Source organism: Carcharhinus amblyrhynchos, chromosome 9 (genome assembly GCF_965287045.1).
Source record: "Carcharhinus amblyrhynchos chromosome 9, sCarAmb.v2.hapA, whole genome shotgun sequence".
NCBI classification, from domain to species: domain Eukaryota; kingdom Metazoa; phylum Chordata; class Chondrichthyes; order Carcharhiniformes; family Carcharhinidae; genus Carcharhinus; species Carcharhinus amblyrhynchos.
In genome coordinates, this window is record NC_137332.1 from 55766436 (window position 1) to 55784358 (window position 17923).

General features: G+C 40.0%; 1 protein-coding gene across 1 annotated transcript in view; it reads right to left on the reverse strand.

Moving 5' to 3' along the window:
* lamc1 (laminin, gamma 1) overlaps positions 1-17923 on the reverse strand; it is a 263261-nt gene that overhangs the window by 62249 nt on the left and 183089 nt on the right. The window contains exon 4 of the mRNA XM_080195713.1: positions 2417-2583. Within this exon, the coding sequence (XP_080051839.1) occupies positions 2417-2583 (167 nt within the window). The remainder of the gene's footprint in view (positions 1-2416; positions 2584-17923) is intronic.

Consider the following 17923-nt stretch of genomic DNA (forward strand, 5'->3'; position numbering starts at 1 on the left):
AATCCTCCATTCATTGTTTGACTGATGGGGGCTGAAATTAGGAGAGGAAGAAAGAAAAGGAGAATTGATGTTTCAGGATAACATAGTTAATACTCGGAACTAACTGACTAATAACCAAGAATTGGAAACCCTTCCCAATAAGGAAAAATTTAAAGTTAACTAGTGAAATGCTGATTGAGCTTCCCATTCAAATAGTTGGTGGCTACAGTTGTGTTGGAATTATGGCCCATTCATCTGAACAACCGGGATACCTTTCAAAATGAGGTCAACTAAACAATTCTAAAATATAACTACCATAAAGTAAAACCTCAAATCTTGATTTAAAAATATGTTTTCAACTATATCAAAACCAACAAAAAAAATAAATTTTCCACATAAAAAATACATACATCAATTTGAAAGTTCCAAAATCAGCAAAATAAGAAGAGTGACACAGCCCAGAGTGATTCTGTTCCACTCAAAGTTTGCACACATTTGCTTTGCAGAAGTCCTTTGACAGCAACTATGAATTGAACCTGCAGCCGCCTTTCTCCGCCTAACCAAAAGATACTGAGGCCAACTGTATCCCCCAAGCACGGTAGCACAGTGGTTACCACCACTGCTTCACAGCGCCAGGGTCTTGGGTTCGATTCCCGGCTCAGGTCACTGTCTGTGTGGAGTTTGCACATTCTCCTCGTGTCTGCATGGGTTTCCTCCGGGTGCTCCGGTTTCCTCCCACAGTCCAAAGGTGCGCAGGTTAGGTTGATTGGCCATGATAAAATTGCCCCTTAGTGTCCTGAGATGCGTAGGTTAGAGGGATTAGTAGGTAAAATATGTAGAGATGTGGGGGTAGGGTCTGGGTGGGATTGTGCTCGGTGCAGACTCGATGGGCTGAACGGTCTCTTTCTGCACTGCAGGGTTCTATGGTTCTAACCCAGCCCTCTCAACATTGGGTGAAACTAGCCAATTTGATAGAGATGAGAAGAGATATGTAGTTCGGTCGGGGTTGGGGAAGCTTTCTGGCATTTATCGTTCAGCCACACAGTACGTGAATCAGCTGAACTGTCTTAACTTCCCTTTTAATTGGAAAGCATACTGTTCAAAAGATATATACAATATTTACACATTGTGGCATCTCACTCACTACTTGTGGACAAGTTTACAAGGGTTAACAACTGAAAGCAGAACCTTCAGAGGAACAAATTTTTAATTACGCCTACTAACGCACCAGAACGAGGATTTTATATCCCACTGAATTCCCTTGTTGATTTATTGCAGCTTCAGAATAAACCCTAACTAAAACGAAACTTAATAACCTATCCAAAAGCTCTCCTAATATGCCCAAGAAATGGATTTTTGATGGGAGGGGTGGGTGTAGAAGCGATGACGGGGGTGTGGAAGGAATTACTGAAAACGCTCATTTAGAATTTTTGAGTTTAAAACTTCCATTTATAGGATCACCCAATGTTTCCCTGACAGTTCAGTAACATGCTTCTAACTAAACACTTCTCTGCCACATCACAAACATAGCAATAAGCATTTGTAAGTTTGGCAATATATTTTAAGTAGATTTTAATTTTATGAACTATTAAAGGGTTTTTTTTAAAATATGTAGGTGGTGGAGAAACTTACACTTTCACAGCAAGCAAAACTTTCCGTTGAAACCCTATAGATTCCATCTCCCAAGGAAAAGGGAATAAAGAATTACAGGATAAACTGGTAGGGGGGTGGGGGGAATTTTTTTTTGTCAAAATCCTTATTGCAGAGCAGGTTATTTTAAAGAGCAAATCATACAGTTTGAAAAAGAACAAAGAACCACTGCAAATGCCTAAGTAAGAAAGTAGGATTAGACAAGGTAAACACAGATTTGATGGTCTGAATGGGTAATTTCAGTGCAGTAAAATCTTCTGGGATAATTTGGACTTTTGGTTCTATTTTATGTGCATGATGGATCTAGCTTACCAAATTCTTTTCATTATCAGTTCGATTTAACATGAATGCTGGAATGTAAATTGCCAGTGGGATGAACTATTAGTCACTAAAGGCCTGACTGGAACTTTAGTTTATTAACATTTGGCAGTTAGAGGAACAAGGGAAATGGAATGCTTGAATAAACAAGATGTCAGGTTTCAAGAAAAAAGAAGCAAGTATCAAATAAAAAGCAAATTTAGTAATTCAAATATGAATGCTGAATACTTCAACTCATATTCTCTTTGGAGAAATACTATAGCTCCTCATTAATGCACCTTATTTCGATATACACCTGCTAATAGTTCACATAAGTTAACATTTATGTAATCAAAATGGATCTAGTCATAGACTGATTATAGGAGTTAGTTTTTCACCAATTAAGTATAAATGGACAGAAACATTTCGCTTACTATTCCTGTTGAAAGAATGCAGAAAACGTACATGTTTTCCACACTCTCATACTTACGCAAACACTCATTTGGATTCTCTGCCGTGGCCCTGCGCCAAGGTCGGTCATTGTAGAATGGCAGACAACTCTCACAGTCCACTCCCATCGTGTTGTGTTTGCAATTGCAGACCAATTTATTGAATTCATTCTTTATGCATTCACTGGCATGACCGTGACACTTACACCTGCGAGGGTGGGGATGAACAAATATATATAATCAAACAAGGTAAATAACATTTGAATGTCTTCAATCGCAATCAAAAAATATATTTCAGTTCGTGAGTTTTTCAGTCAACTGTTGCTCTGCAGGAATATTAGCAAATAGGCAAAACCATTTCACTTTACTTGCTTATAAGGAAATGCAGCATCATTTTTCCTAACTTTATGATATCTGTAACCTGGGGTTAGAACATAGAACATTACAGCGCGGTACAGGCCCTTCGGCCCTCGATGTTGCGCCAACCAGTGGACCGAATCTAATGACCCTCTAACCCAAACTATTCCAATGTTATCCACATGCCTATCCACTGACCATTTGAACGCCCTGAAAGTTGGCGAGCCCACAACTGCTGCAGGCAGGGTTGACAAGCAACCAAAGACAGTGTGCTATGCCCTTGCATCAAAAAGGTGCCAATGTTGGATGAAGTCTTCAATGCATCCATAATTTTCAATCTAAACTGAAATCTGTTTGTTTTTAACCTCATTTTCTTACAATGCACATCTGGAACAATGCGACATGGGGCTGAAATCAACCATGCCATATTACTGCCTAATAATGATCTCCTAAGGAAGAACCATTCGTGGAACTGCTTTGAGCATAATACCGAGAGCTCAAGCTATTCAAAAATAACAAAGTAGCTATGATTATGGTTTGCACAAATTACTGTTGCTATAATTCTCCCTGTGTATCCAAACAGACACCAGAGTGTGGCGACTAGGGGATTTTCACAGTAGCTTCATTGCAGTGTTAATTAAAGCCTACCTGTGCCACTAATAAACAAATTGCTGCCTCCTCTTTGACCCTCTTGATTCACTGCCTCCCTCACCATCCTTAAATCCGCTAACCCATCTACATGCAGCAGCTCCTCTTGCTGCTCTCTGCCAAGCCCTCACCCACAGCGACAGAATAACAGAGATACAATGTGCAGGATGCTCCAAAACCTGGGAGACAGGAAGTCTGTCCACAGCTCACCCAGCTGTCCTTGTCTTGGTTTCAGATGTAAACATTTCACAACTTGCTCAGTGAGGCTCAACTTGGCCCTCCCTTTCCCCAAGTAACCCAGCCACTCAAACATATTAGAGGCCAAATTCAAAACAGATCACATAACCCTTTTCATTGCTCCATTTTACCTTGACAGTCCCAAAACAATCATTCAATAAAACCTTGCATTCATAACAATGCGCTTCTTTTCATGCGTACAGTTGATTTTTTTCATTAAAAAGCACATCATTTGCAACATTTCTTTTCTCTTTCTTGTGCTCTGATTTTCAACTGACAATGTGGCTCGTCTGAACTTTAACTAGAAACATTAATATAGCACTTTTAAAATAAAAACCTCAAGCTGCTTCACAACAGGAATACATGAGGCAAAACATATCTAGCTACAATATCGAGGTGCCGGTTTTGGATGGGTAGACAAAATGAGAGGTCACACAACACCAGGTTATAGCGCACAAGCGCTTGGAACGCCGCTCCTTCGTCAGGTGTAACCTGACAAAGAAACAGCGCTCCAAACCCTGTGATTTCAAAACAAACCTGTTTGACTATAACCTGGTGTCATGTGACCTCTTATCTAATTTAACTACAAGAGATAGATTAGGAAAGATGGTTGAAGATGTGAATTTTAAGTAGCTTTGGTAGTGTGACCCAGGGAGAAAATTCCAGAGAGATGTTGTTGATGATTCCTTCCATCACTTTACTAATTTTGAGAGAATAATAAACTCAGCTCATTACTACTGTCTTACATTTAATTTTAACAAACAGGGCATAACTAGATAATCTTTCACATTGTTGGGTAGATATAAGCCAGCAGCAAGTGATAGACAGATGGCACACTGCAGAATAGTCAGTCAATGTCTAAAAATCTACCCAATGAAATCCAAGTCATTTCTGAAGTAGTTTTGGAATGAGTAATTTATAGTGACAAAGTCCACTGTTGGTAAGCTTGAACAGAGACATAACCTTAAAACCAGAGCCTGTGTGTTCAGGAGATATATTAGAAAACACTTCTACATGCATAGGGTGGTGTAAGTATGAATCACTCTCCCAAAAAAATGCAAATGCAATTGCAATTAATAAATTGAAATTATTTGCTAAAACAAGGCTATTGAAGGATATGAATTGAAGTAATAGAGCAATTAGATGCTGCAATTCTGGTTCAATGATGAAAAAAGGACCAAATTTCTTCAATTCTTTGCTTTGCATTGCAACAACTTCTTCTAAGATTAAGAATAAAATAAAATAAAACTATTAGTCATGTTGATTCAAAAGTATAACGATAGGTTAAAGTGACTGAACATCTTATTTCAGCCCAGGCTTAGAATGCGACACTCTAGCAATGCGTCAGACATATTCTGAACCGTCAGTGATATGAAGTGGTAATCTTAACAGAAAAAACTGGAAATAGAAAAAGAATGGGAGGTCAAAGAGCAGCATCTGAAATGTTCAAAATGTTTTGACATTTTTAGATGAACACTTGATGTTAAGTCAAACACGTGAGCTCTCAAACTGATAAAGTAGTTGCTGGGCAACTGTAGCAGGTTGATGCACTGTCCTTGCAGCCCAAGAAAAATGATCTTCACTGTGGATTTTTTAAGGCTGATATTGATCACTTTTCTCCTCCAGTTTCTAATAATCATGAGACTCCTGTACAGAAAACTGTCTACGCTCACTTTCTGCAATCAAAAGTAAAGGGAAACCCATATTCTTGATCAGTAAGTTCAACTGGTTCTGAGAAGTTCAACTTTGGGAGGCAAAAAGTTGCTCAACTTAAGCTTGAAATTGGTTGGCTGCCAAGAAAGGTTATTTAGTCGTCCAATGCACAATAATGTAGCATAGCTTTTTTTCTTATTCAAAAGAAGGAATTACAGTTAAGAACAGGAAGTAAATTTGGATTACAACTTGTACTGTGAACGTTGACTTGCAGACCAGAAATAAACAAGCCTCATCTGACAAAGTGTTTTCTCTCATTCACCACATAAACAGAGAGGCATTCTATGACATGTATGAAAGAAACGATGGCCACCTCCGATCTCACCGGCTATTATTCAGGGTGACCTGACTGCCCTTTTTTTCAGGTTTGTCCGATAATTTTGCAGTTTGTCCCGTGTTCAAATTTGTGTCACCCTGGGCCACAATTTGTCCCATATCTCTAGGAGATGACTGTGGGAGACTATTGTGCCTTTGTCTTTTGGTACACCAAGCTTCTGCCTTTGTTCACAAGATGGAGAAATGGAGTGGGGGGGGAACAGGACTGCAGGATTGGCAGTGAACATGCAACTTTTCTTTTAATGAGATGGAACAAGATCACCATCCGCCATAAGCACAATCCCCTAACCTTGTCAAAAAGTGTCCCTTATTTAGTTTCCTAAGAATCGATCACCCTGGTGTTACTGTACCATTTATTGGGCCATATAGCTATGGTCCTAAATTACAAGATTTAAAGATTGCTTAGAAAGTCTTGAACAATGCTTAATGCAAAAAAAATCTAAGACAGACCCAAAATTTGTCATAGTCCCACCTCCTTTACTCCCTTCATCACCCCCCACCACACCCACCCCATTTACCAAATAGCACCATTTCTTAAAAAGAAAAGGGACCACAACTGGAACAGACAATTAATGATTGTAGTAATCTTTGGAGATGTTATGTATTGGTGAGACTAGCATGCAGTTTTAACAATCCATTCTAGAATGTGCCTCAGCATTTGCAAGACCAATATGAACTGAAGTTTCCAAGACCATCAGAACTCAAAATTACATACTTCATAATTGTGCACAGCATTGATGGTAACACCATGTCTGCCCTTATTTGCACTGAAACAAGAAGCACTGGCTAAAGTTTAAGTTTATTTATAAGTGTCACAAGTAGGTTTACATTAACACTTCAATGAAGTTATTGTGAAAATCCCCTACTCATCACACGCTGGCACCTGTTTGGATATACTGAGGGAGAATTTAGTATGGCCAATGCACCTAACCAGTGCTTCGTTCAGACTATGGCAGGAAACTAGAGCATCTGGAGGAAACCCACAATTCTACCATACATCACAATGGAAGTAATTCATTAAACTTTTAATATCAAAAGGGTATGGCCTAATAGAAGATTTAATTCATAGTACCCTAAGCAATTCTATCTGGCTTAGGTTTTGATTTAAGTGCCATAGTGCTAATTGAGATTGCGTGCACTAAAAATCATGAAAAACCTTACTCTCTTGCAATTTGAACTTGACTAATCTTTGCACACAGCCTTGGTTTACATTTTGTGACCAGTTAAGTATATCCTTTGTACCACAACAAATTTCAACATGATAGTAAAATGTAGAGCCAGGGAGATAAATCATGGTCCCCAATGCTTCTCCTGTTTCCAGTCCCTTACTACAACCTGCAGCTCCACCCCCCCCACCCCCAATCATACATGATATGTTTTTCCCCCAATCAAGATTAACCAATCAATTCACCAAACAACCACAGAAAGGGCCTAGTAAAATGATGCCGTTTTTGGCATCTGGTCACAAATATCTTCTCGTTACATATGCAGCATTGGTCATTAATATTAAAGCAGCAATGATATAATGCAGAGTTTGCGTGGGTGTGCACCTCACAGGTGATTCCACCATGACTATTAAACAAACCAGAGAGTACAAATTTTACTTAAATAGCATCTTTCAATATTATTAATTTGGTAGGAAAATAGCCCATTAGTTATTTATAACACTGTGTAGTTGATGACACTGATTTCGGTGACTGCCTCAGATCTAATTTACATAATCTGTACACTGAATGGTAGGGCGTTGGGGAGTGTTATAGAACAAAGAGATCTAGGAGTACATGTTCATAGCTCCTTGAAAGTGGAGTACAGGTGGACAGAATGGTGAAGGCGGCATTCAGCATGCTTGGTTTCATTAGTCAGAACATTGAATACAGGAGTTAGAATGTCTTGTTGAAGTTGTACAAGACATTGGTAAGGCCACACATGGAATACTGTGTGCGATTCTGGTCACCGTATTATAGAAAGGATATTATTAAACTAGAAAGAGTGCAGAAAAGATTTACTAGGATGCTACCGGGACTTGATGGATTAAATAATAAGGAGAGGCTGGATAGACTGGGACTTTTTTCTCTGGAGTGTAGGAGGCTGAGGGATGATCTTATAGAAGTCTATATAATAACGAGGGACACAGATCAGCTAGATAGTCAATATCTTTTCTCGAAGGTCAGGGAGCCTAAAACTAAAGGGCATAGGTTTAAAGTGAGAGGGGAGAGATGCAAAAGTGTCCAGAGGGGCGATTTTTTCAGAGTGGTGAATGTCTGGAACAAGCTGCCAGTGGTGATAGTAGAGATGAGTACAATTTTGTCTTTTAAAAAGCATTTAGCTAGTTACATGGGTATGATGGGTATAGAGGGATATGGGCCAAATACGGGCAATTGGGATTAGCTTAGGGGTTTATAAAAGGGCGGCATGGACATTGGGCTGAAGGGCCTGTTTCTGTACTGTAAACCTCTGACTCTATTGCACCATGTGAACATAGTGACAGTAAACTTATATTTGGGGGAAAAGATTCAAAACTTGCAATACAAATAAGCTGTACAAGATAGTTTTCATTTTCTAGAAAAACTATAAAACTTTCTTCTGCCTGGGCACATGAATTATTCAGTATAATTATTTCATTCAAGAAGTGTAATTGGATTCTATTTTATCAGTAATGTCTTAGGGTAGAAAAATCAAAAGATTCTTGAACAACAAAGTAGAATGATTGAACATACAGCTTCATTGTCAGTGAGAAGCACTAGAACTCTTAGGTGCCTCTGTGCAGCAGTACTTTTAGGAAGCCAGAGGACAAAGACAGAATGCTTCATAACTGCATCCATGTTTTCTTCATCAGCAAATCTGAAGGCTCTGCTGATTGCTGCTTCTCAATATCTACGATTAAGTATTTCAATACCTCTAAAATTCATAAAAGTGCCAAGATAGAGTAGGATAGTAGCTAAGTAGAGAAAAGGACTCAAATAAAGTCAATGGAAAAGACTCATTACCTGCAGTGCAAAACAAGTTACCGATCCAGCCAAAATCTGCCTTCTGTCCACCCGATAATTATAGATGACAAAAGTCAGCTAGCCATAAAACGTATGAGCAGAATTGGACCACGCGGCACATCAAATCTGCTCCACCATTCAATCATGGCTGATATTTTTCTCATCCCCATTCTCCTGCCTTTTCCCCATAACACCTGATCCCCTTATTAATCAAGAATCTCTCTCTCTTTCAGTCAGAGGTTTACAGCATGGAAATAGGCCCATCAGCCCAACATGTCCATATCGCCCTTTTTTTTTGAAACGCCTAAGCTAGTCCCATTTGCCTGCATTTGGCCCATATGCCTCTATACCTATCATACCCATGTAACTGTAAACGCTTTTTAAAAGACAAAATTGTAACTGCCTCTACTACCACCTCTGACAAGCTTGTTTCAGACACCACCTTCTGTGGGAAAACATCGCCCCTCTGGACCCTTCTGCATCTCCCCTTCTCACCTTAAACCTATACCCTCTAGTTTTAGATTCCCCTACCTTTGGGAAAAGATATTGACTATCTAGCTAATATCTGTCCCTCATTATTTAATAGACCTCTATAAGATCATCCCTCAATCTCCTATGCTCCAGAGGAAAAAGTCCCATTCTATCCAGCCGCTCCTTATAACTCAAACCATCAGGTCCCAGTAACATTGTAGTAAATCTTTTCTATACTCTTTCTAGTTTAATAATATCCTTTCTATAATAGGGTGACCAAAATTGTACACAGTATACCAAGTGTGGCCTTACCAATGTCTTGTAAAACTTCAACAAGATGACCCAACTCCTGTATTCAATGCTCTGACCAATGAAACCAAGCATGCCGAATGCCTTCTTCACCACTCTGTCCACCTATGACTCCACTTTCAACCAGCTACGAACCTGTACCCTTAGATCTCTTTGTTCTGTAACTCTCCCCAGTGCCCTACCATTAAATGAATAGGTCCTGCCCTGGTTCAATCTACCAAAATGAACCACCTCACATTTATCTAAATTAAACTCCATCTGCCAATCGTCAGCCCACTGGCCCAACTGATCAAGATCCCACTGCACTCCAAGATAATCATCTTCACTGTCCACTATGCCATCAATCTTGGTGTCATCTGCAAACTTACTAACCATGCCTTCCATATTCTCATCCAAATCATTAATATAAACAACAAATATCAACGGACTCAGCACCAATCCCTGAGGCACACCACTGGTCACAGTTCTCCAGTTTGAAAACTAACTCACTACAATCACCCTCTGGCTTCTGTCATCAAGCCAATTTTGTATCCATTTAGATACCTCACCCTAGATCCCATGAGATTTAACTTCATGCAACAACCTACCATGCGGTACCTTGTCAAAGGCTTTGCTAAAGTCCATGTAGATAACATCAATTGCATTGTCCTCATCCACCTTGATTACCCTTTCAAAAAAACTCAATTGAATTTGTGAGACATGATTTTCTACTCACAAAGCCAAGCAAATTTGAGAGACATGATTTTCCACTCAAAGAGTGTCATAAAGAACTCAATGACCTGGCCTCCACAGCCTTCTGCGGCAAAAAGAGTTCCACAGATTCAGCACACTCTGGCTGAAGAAATTCCTCCTCATCTCTGTTCTAAAGGATTGTTCCTTTAGCCTGAGGTTGTGCCCTCTGGTTCTAGTTTGTCCTACTAGTGGAAACATCCTCTCCACGTCCACTCTATCCAGACCTCAAAGTATTTTGTAAGTTTCAATAAGATCCCCCCTCATCCTTCTAAACCCCAAAGAGTACAGACCCAGAGTCCTCAACCTTTCCTCATACAACAAGCTCTTCATTCCAGGGATCATTCTTGTGGACCTCCTCTGAACCCTTTCCAAGGCCAGCCCATCTTCCTTAGATATGGGGCCCAAAATTGCTCACAATACTCCAAATGGGGTCTGACCATGGCCTTATACAGCCTCAGAACTACATCCCTGCACTTCCAGCCCTCTCAACATGAATGCTAACATTGAATTTGCCTTCCTAACTGCCAACTGAACCTGCACATTAACTTTAAAAGAATCTTGAACAATGACTCCCAAATCCCTTTGTGTTTCTCATTTCCTAAGCATTGTCCCACTTAGAAAATAGTCTATGCCTCCATTCCTCTTTCCAAAGTGTATAACCTCATACTTTTCCACATTATATTCCATCTGCCACTTCTTTGCTCACTCTCCTAATCTGTCCGAGTCCTTCTGCAGTCCCCCTGCTTCCTCAATACTACCTGTCCCACTACATAGCTTTGTATCATCTGCAAACTTAGCAAGTGTCTTCAGTTTCTTCCTCCAAATCGTTAATGTATATTGTGAAAAGTTGTGGTCCCAGTACTGACCCCTGAGGCACATCACTGGTCACGAGCTGCCATCGTGAAAAAGACCCCTTTATCCCCACACTCTGCCTTCTGCCAATCCTCTATCCATGCCAGGATTTTACCCTTAACACCATGGGCTCTTAACTTATTTAACAGTCTCCTATGCAGTATCTTGTCAAAAGCCTTCTAGAAATCTAAATAAATCATGTTCACCGGTTCTCCTTTATCTAACTTCCTTGTTACCTCCTCAGTGAACTCTAACAGATTTATCAGACATGATCTCCCCTTGACAAAGTCGTGCTGACTCAGTCCTACTTTATCATTCACTTTCAAGTACCCTGTGATCTCATCTTTAATAATGGACTCTAACATCTTGCAAATGACCGAAGTCAGGCTAACCGGCCTATAATTTCCTGTCTGCTAGCCTAGCTCCTCATTTATCTAGAATGCCATTGAAAGATAACGTGTTAGGAGAAGCAGACCACACAGTCTCTCAAGCCTGCCCTGCCATTTGATGATGTGGATGTGCCGGCGTTGGACTGGGGTAAACACAGTAAAAAGTCTGACAACACCAGGTTTTAGTCCAACCAATTTATTTGATAGTAAACGCACAAGCTTTCGAGGTTTCCCTCTTCGTCAGGTGAATGGAGAGTTCTGGCCTCGAACAGAGCATATAAAGCACAGATAGTTTAGAGATTACTGATTAGAATGCGAATCTTTACACCTAACCTGCTGTTCAAGTCCTAAAGTGGCTGACAATGTGTGTGGAAGGAGCACTGATCACAGGTTAAAGAGATGTGTATTGTCTCCAGACAGCACAGTGAGTGAGGTTTTGCAAACCCAGGCAAGTCACGGGGGTTACAGATAGTGTGACATGAACCCAAGATTTGCAAAACCTCGCTCACTGTGCTGTCTGGAGACAATACACATCTCTTTAACCTGTGATCAGTGCTCCTTCCACTCACATTGTCAGCCACTTTAGGACTTGAACAGCAGGTTAGGTGTAAAGATTCGCATTCTAATCAGTAATCTCTAAACTGTCTGTGCTTTATATGCTCTGCTCGAGGCCAGAACTCTCCATTCACCTGATGAAGAGGGAAACCTCGAAAGCTTGTGCGTTTACTATCAAATAAATCGGTTGGACTAAAACCTGGTGTTGTCAGACTTTCTACTGCCATTTGATAACATTGCCTACATTATATCAGTGACTACAACTATCTTTTTTGGCGATTTGGCCCACAATACATCATAAATAAGGACAGTAGGACTAGGGGGCACAGCCTCAAGATAAAGGGGGGGCGGTTTAGAACGGAGTTGAGGAGGAACTTCTTCACTCAAAGGGTGGTGAATCTCTGGAATTCTCTGCCCCTTGAGGTGGTGGAGGCTGCCTTGCTAAATATTTTTAAGACGCGGGTTGATGGGTTTTTGATAAGCGAGGGGATTAAGGGTTATGGGGAGAGGGCGGGAATGTGGAACTGAGCCACGACAGATCAGCCATGATCTTATTGAATGGCGGGGCAGGCTCGAAGGGCTGGATGGCCTACTCCTATTTCTTATGTTCTAAATGGCACTTGTCCCTTTTATGCGAATGACACTATCCCCAGGGTGTGTCAATCAGATATGTACTAACAGCTCAGGAAAATGTTGATTGAATTGTTGAAACTCGGTGTGAACTTACAGCCCAACTGGGCTAAACCTAGGATGGAGTGGAGAAAACCAAGACAGATTTTTTAAATAGTAACAGATTGAAGGGTTATGGAGAACAGACAAAACATGGAGTTATCCATCAGATGTTTACCAACAACTCAGGAAAAATACAGATTGAACTGTCGAACTGAATATTTTAGAAGAAGAGTACTTTCCACTTCTCCCAGAAACTATCATACGAATTATATCTAGCCAACATTTCAAACTTATATCCTATCCCCACAAGTTCCAGATCATGTTGCATTACTTTTGTACCAAATAAATGTGCAAATAGTATTGTTTTTAATCTCGTGGAAAAATGTAATTAATAAATAAGCAAAAAAGGTATGACAGCAATATCCTTAGTGAAACCATTTCTAGAGTACTTAAATCATAGGATCGGATTTCTATAGAGGCTCTTTATGGTAAAAGTTCTTTATGCTGTTCCTCTGGAATTTTAATGGAGTTCTTTCTTTGCCCAAGTGCAATGGATGATCTGGAGAATCCTTGCTTACCGCACCACTGGAGTGACCACTTTCTGCTAGATTTTAAACAGGATGGAATAGACCTAGCATCAAGTAGAGATTTGTAAGATCTTTCAATAAGCGATCTTTTAGTGAGAGATAGAGATTCCATTTCTCGAATTTGCAAGAATAATAAAACAGGCGATGGTGAGTCAACACCATGTTTCACTCTTGGTTTTTAGTTTCTTATATTTAGTTTGCTGAAGCCCAAGATTCTTAAGTCCCGGGAACGTCGACACAACACATCAGAACTATAGCACTGTAGGGCATCATGAAATCTTAAGACAATGCCAATTTAAATTCAAAAGAACATTGAGAAGTGTTCAAGTACTTAATTTTTCAGAACTAAACCTACTAAAAGTACCAAAAGTGATCCCCTGCACTCTAAAATGATACCAGGGAATACTTTCATTTTTTAAAAACCAGATATTTAACCAAGAGCACTCTCGTGGCACTTGCTGTGAATAAGAACCACTGCTGCTGACCTCCAGGCAGCTTTATGGCTTTCAAGCAGGCTTTTAAAAAAATATGAATGACAAACTTGCCTGAAGACTGGAAGCAACAGCTCAGCAACTGTCAGTAAAAATGATCTGAAAGATCATCTTTAAAAGAAATCAGGATAGTCAGCCTGACATTTCAGATTTTGTTTTAAAGCCAGTCTTTCAGGTCAATAGGTTTGGCTGCTCAGTTTGGACGATAAGAAGCTCTTTTACAAAACTGAGCCGAGGCTCCCCCAAGTCTCTGGTTAATGGCATTACATGCACCCCTGATCTGCCTCCCTGGACCCCAGTAAAATGATAAGGCTTCATAACAGACTTAAACTGGCCAAACATATTGAATTTCAAAACACACAAAGAAAAAAGTAACTAATGTACACACAATTCTCTGCAACAAACCTTCAAGTCAACTGAAATAAATGGAACACGCATTTTTTGTAAACTTGATTATGCAAAATGACAATTACAATTTAAGTAATTATTGGGCACTGAAGTTTGCAAATTATTTTCCATGTTTTCTCACTGGCTTATGTAATTCCTCAACTAATAGTAAGGATAATTTCTGGTCACCACTGATTTCAAAGAAAACTGTCCACGAAGATCCAGTGATCTGCGTGACTGGAATTTCCCCACAGCAGATTAAATCTGGCATCAAATCAGGGGAAATCATAGCATCGAGGAATAATGTCAGCAAGCAGATAGACAACATTTAATGTTTCAAACTCAACAAACCTGTAGTTAAAAGCAGTTAAATTATTACACTTTTAATTTAAGATTTCAGAAACTAAATAATATGATTGCATTAAGACAGAAGCTAAATTATAGATAAGCAGAAAAAGAATTTAAAAAGAAAGACAAGTTTTTAAAAAATCATTGTAGGAAAAATTTGGCATTACAAAAACAAAATTAGTGGCAGTAAAATGCACTGCAGTAATTAAGAATTTGGTATGCTATTAAAAATTCAATGATATTACATTTAACAAGGTGCAAAGACCAACACAGCATGGATATGGAAACTCTTATTCTCAAAGCAAGGGAGATTACATCTTGTCTGAATGTCTACAAGTATGGGAATGTCACTAAGTGGCAGTCACTTCTGAATTTCCAGGCTATTTTTCAGATATTCAAACTGCTGATATTGCTGTCAGTTTTACTGGAGCAACGAGCAGGTTTACTGACAATTTTACTATCTTTGCCACAGGAAAATCCGGCCAACGTTTTAGGTTTAAGTTACACTGCATCTGATGAATATCTGCCTATGGCAGAAGTCTCAACTTTGTTGCCTGTACTAGTCTCCTCAGTCATGTTGCCAGCCTTATATTCAATAGAAAAACAAGTCATCACAAAGCGGCTGCATAACTGCATCCTTAGGAATGCATTATAAACTTCACATGCTGCTTTTTAAATACTCACTCACTCTTTTAGATTCATCGACTGGTTACAGCGCAGAGGGCTATTCAATCTTGTGCCTGTGATAGTTCTCTGCAAGAGTAACTCAGTTTGTCCCATTCCCCTGTCCCACAAATGTTCTCTCTTCAGATATTTAAGTCCCTTCTGAAAACCCCTATTAAATCTACTTTCAATCAATTCTTGGACATCATATTCTAGACCCTATCCACTTGCTGCGTAAAAAGGTTTTTCATGTCACTGTTGGTTCTTTTGCCAATCACTTTAAATGGATGGCCTTCTATCAACTCTATCAACACTGTCCAGGCCTCATGCATTTTAAGTACTTCTATCAAATCTTCTCTCAACATTCTCTTCTCCAAGGAGAACGAAACCCAATTTCTCCAATTAATCTACATAACTGAATTCTATCATCCCTGGAACTATTCTTGTAAATCTCTTCAAGGCATTAAGTCACAAGTGAGCTTATATTGACACTGCAATGAAGTTACTGTGAAAATCTCTTCGTCGTCACATATGTTGAGGGAGAATTTGGCATGGCCAATGCACCTGACCTTTTAAACATTACAGAGGATACAGAAAATATGGATCCAGAGATGAGGGACTTTAGCAACATGGATAAAGTGGTGGGTTTTGTTTAAACAGAAAGCAGAAGGTTTGATAGAAATGCGTTCTGAAGTGCAGTGCCCAGAATTGGACACAATAGTCCAGTTTAGGCTGAATCAATTTCATAAGAGTTCATCATAGCTTCCTTGCTTTTGCTCTCTATGCCCCTATTTATAAAACCCAGGATCCCTTGTGCTAATGAAGTAGAGGTTTGAGGATAAGAGGAAGTTACATTGCTAATCGTATGCAGGACCTAGACTTATAATTTGATCGAAAGTTTAATGTCCCCAGGAGCTCCCGACATGAAAACATTTGCAGTGCTCACTGAGCTAGAAAAGAGACATGACCACATAGGTCTTCAGGGATAGTACAAAGATACAAATTTAGCTCTACGGAAAGAGCCCAAGGGGAAACTATTGCAGCTTTTATACCAAGGCAAAGACAAATTGTGGAGTATTGAGATTTTGGATCAGCACTGAATGACATGTTATGGGACTGACGGGTATGTGGTGTAAACAGTACAACTGTACAGGGAAAATTGTTAGCTGAATCAAAGATTACTTTTAAGAGAGTAGTGGAAATGGCGTCAGCAATGGAGAGCACTGTGAAGGGCACCCATGCACTACAGATGCACAGAGTGACAAGATTCACTAGTTACAGCGGGATCTGTGAGCAGCAGTGGTGCCAGGAACGAAGACACTGGTTTAAGTAGAGAGGTAAATGCAGAAGCCAGAAGAGTAACAAAGTATAGAATATTTCAACAACAACAATAATGCAAAGTGCTATTGGTACAGAGGAAGTCACTCTCCAGAAACATGTACGATTAGAGAAACAGAGTGCTTTGTGGGTGGAAGGAAAGTACATTTGAGGCACAAGTATAAAAGCAAGCAGGACCTGACCAGTACCAGCAGAGTAAATCATATAATCTGTACAGTTCAGAAGCAGGCCATTTGGCCCTTCAAGCCTGCATCAACAACAGTCCCACCCAGCTCCTATCCCCGTAATCCCATGTATTTATCCTGCTAATCCTCCTAACCCACACATATTGGGAAACTAAGGTGAAGTTTAACATGGGTAAATCAAGCTAACCCACACATCTTTGGACTGTGGGAGGAAACCGGAGCACCCAGGGGAAACCCATGGAGACACGGAATGTGCAAACTCTGCACAGACCCAAAGAATTGAACCCAGGTCACTGGCGCTGAGCCCCCAGTCCCAGTGCATAGTATGAAGGATTGCCCAACAAATGAACTAAACATTTTGTCATTAAATAACGTAGAAGTGAGCAAGTTAGCCGCCACCATTATTCATCAGAAGTGGAAAGAGGATTTGAGCTAGACAAACCAGTTTTTGGAAGCAGATAGTCTAGTTTTTGGAAGCAGATCAACTTGGGTCCCAGGAGTTGTTATGGCAAGGACAGGGTCACTTTCCTATGAAGTGACAGGGCAGGACAAGTTTCTGAAGAAACTTATAGACCATTTGCAGAGACAGGAGCCATCCCAAGTGCCAGTGTTGCTACCTGATGCAACTGTGCAACTAAGTAATGTTCTTGTTTGCCCGAGGAGTGAAGTGGCTAATCAGCCAGTAGCAGGTCAAAGTGCTCTCCCAATGAAACCGAAGAAAGTGATGTGCTGGTACCAAGAAAGAGTCCCAAAGAAGCCTGACTAACCAAAACTATTTACAATGGAACCTCAGCTAATTGAGCTATGTCTCTCCCAGAGAAAGTCCCTGACAGACTGAGTTTTTGATAAAGTGTTAAAAATGTTCATTATTGCTAATGTTTTGAAAATTGTGCAAGTTATCAATGCACTGTGTGAGAATGGACTTACAGGGAGGGAATGCAGTAGCAAGCCCATTTAAGGGCCATGCAATGCAAGGGTAACGTGACCTGATTGCCCAATGGGGAACGAGCGTGGGGATCTCGGGGCAGAGCACAAGCTTTTGCGGCCAGATTGGTCCTAGAGCTGAGAATGAACATGTCATTTGCAGCAGCCTGTATATAGCAGTAAACAGCAATAAACCTTTTTTTTGTTAGCTAACTGGCAATCGCCAATTATTGAACTGTAAGATAAAGCGTGGGCACTGAGAGTGTTTTTCTGAGACATTTCTTTGAAAGTTTGAGCTTCTTAAGCAAACCAGACATTTTTCCTGGGAAGATTTCCATTCCAAATCCTCCATACCTTATCCACTTGA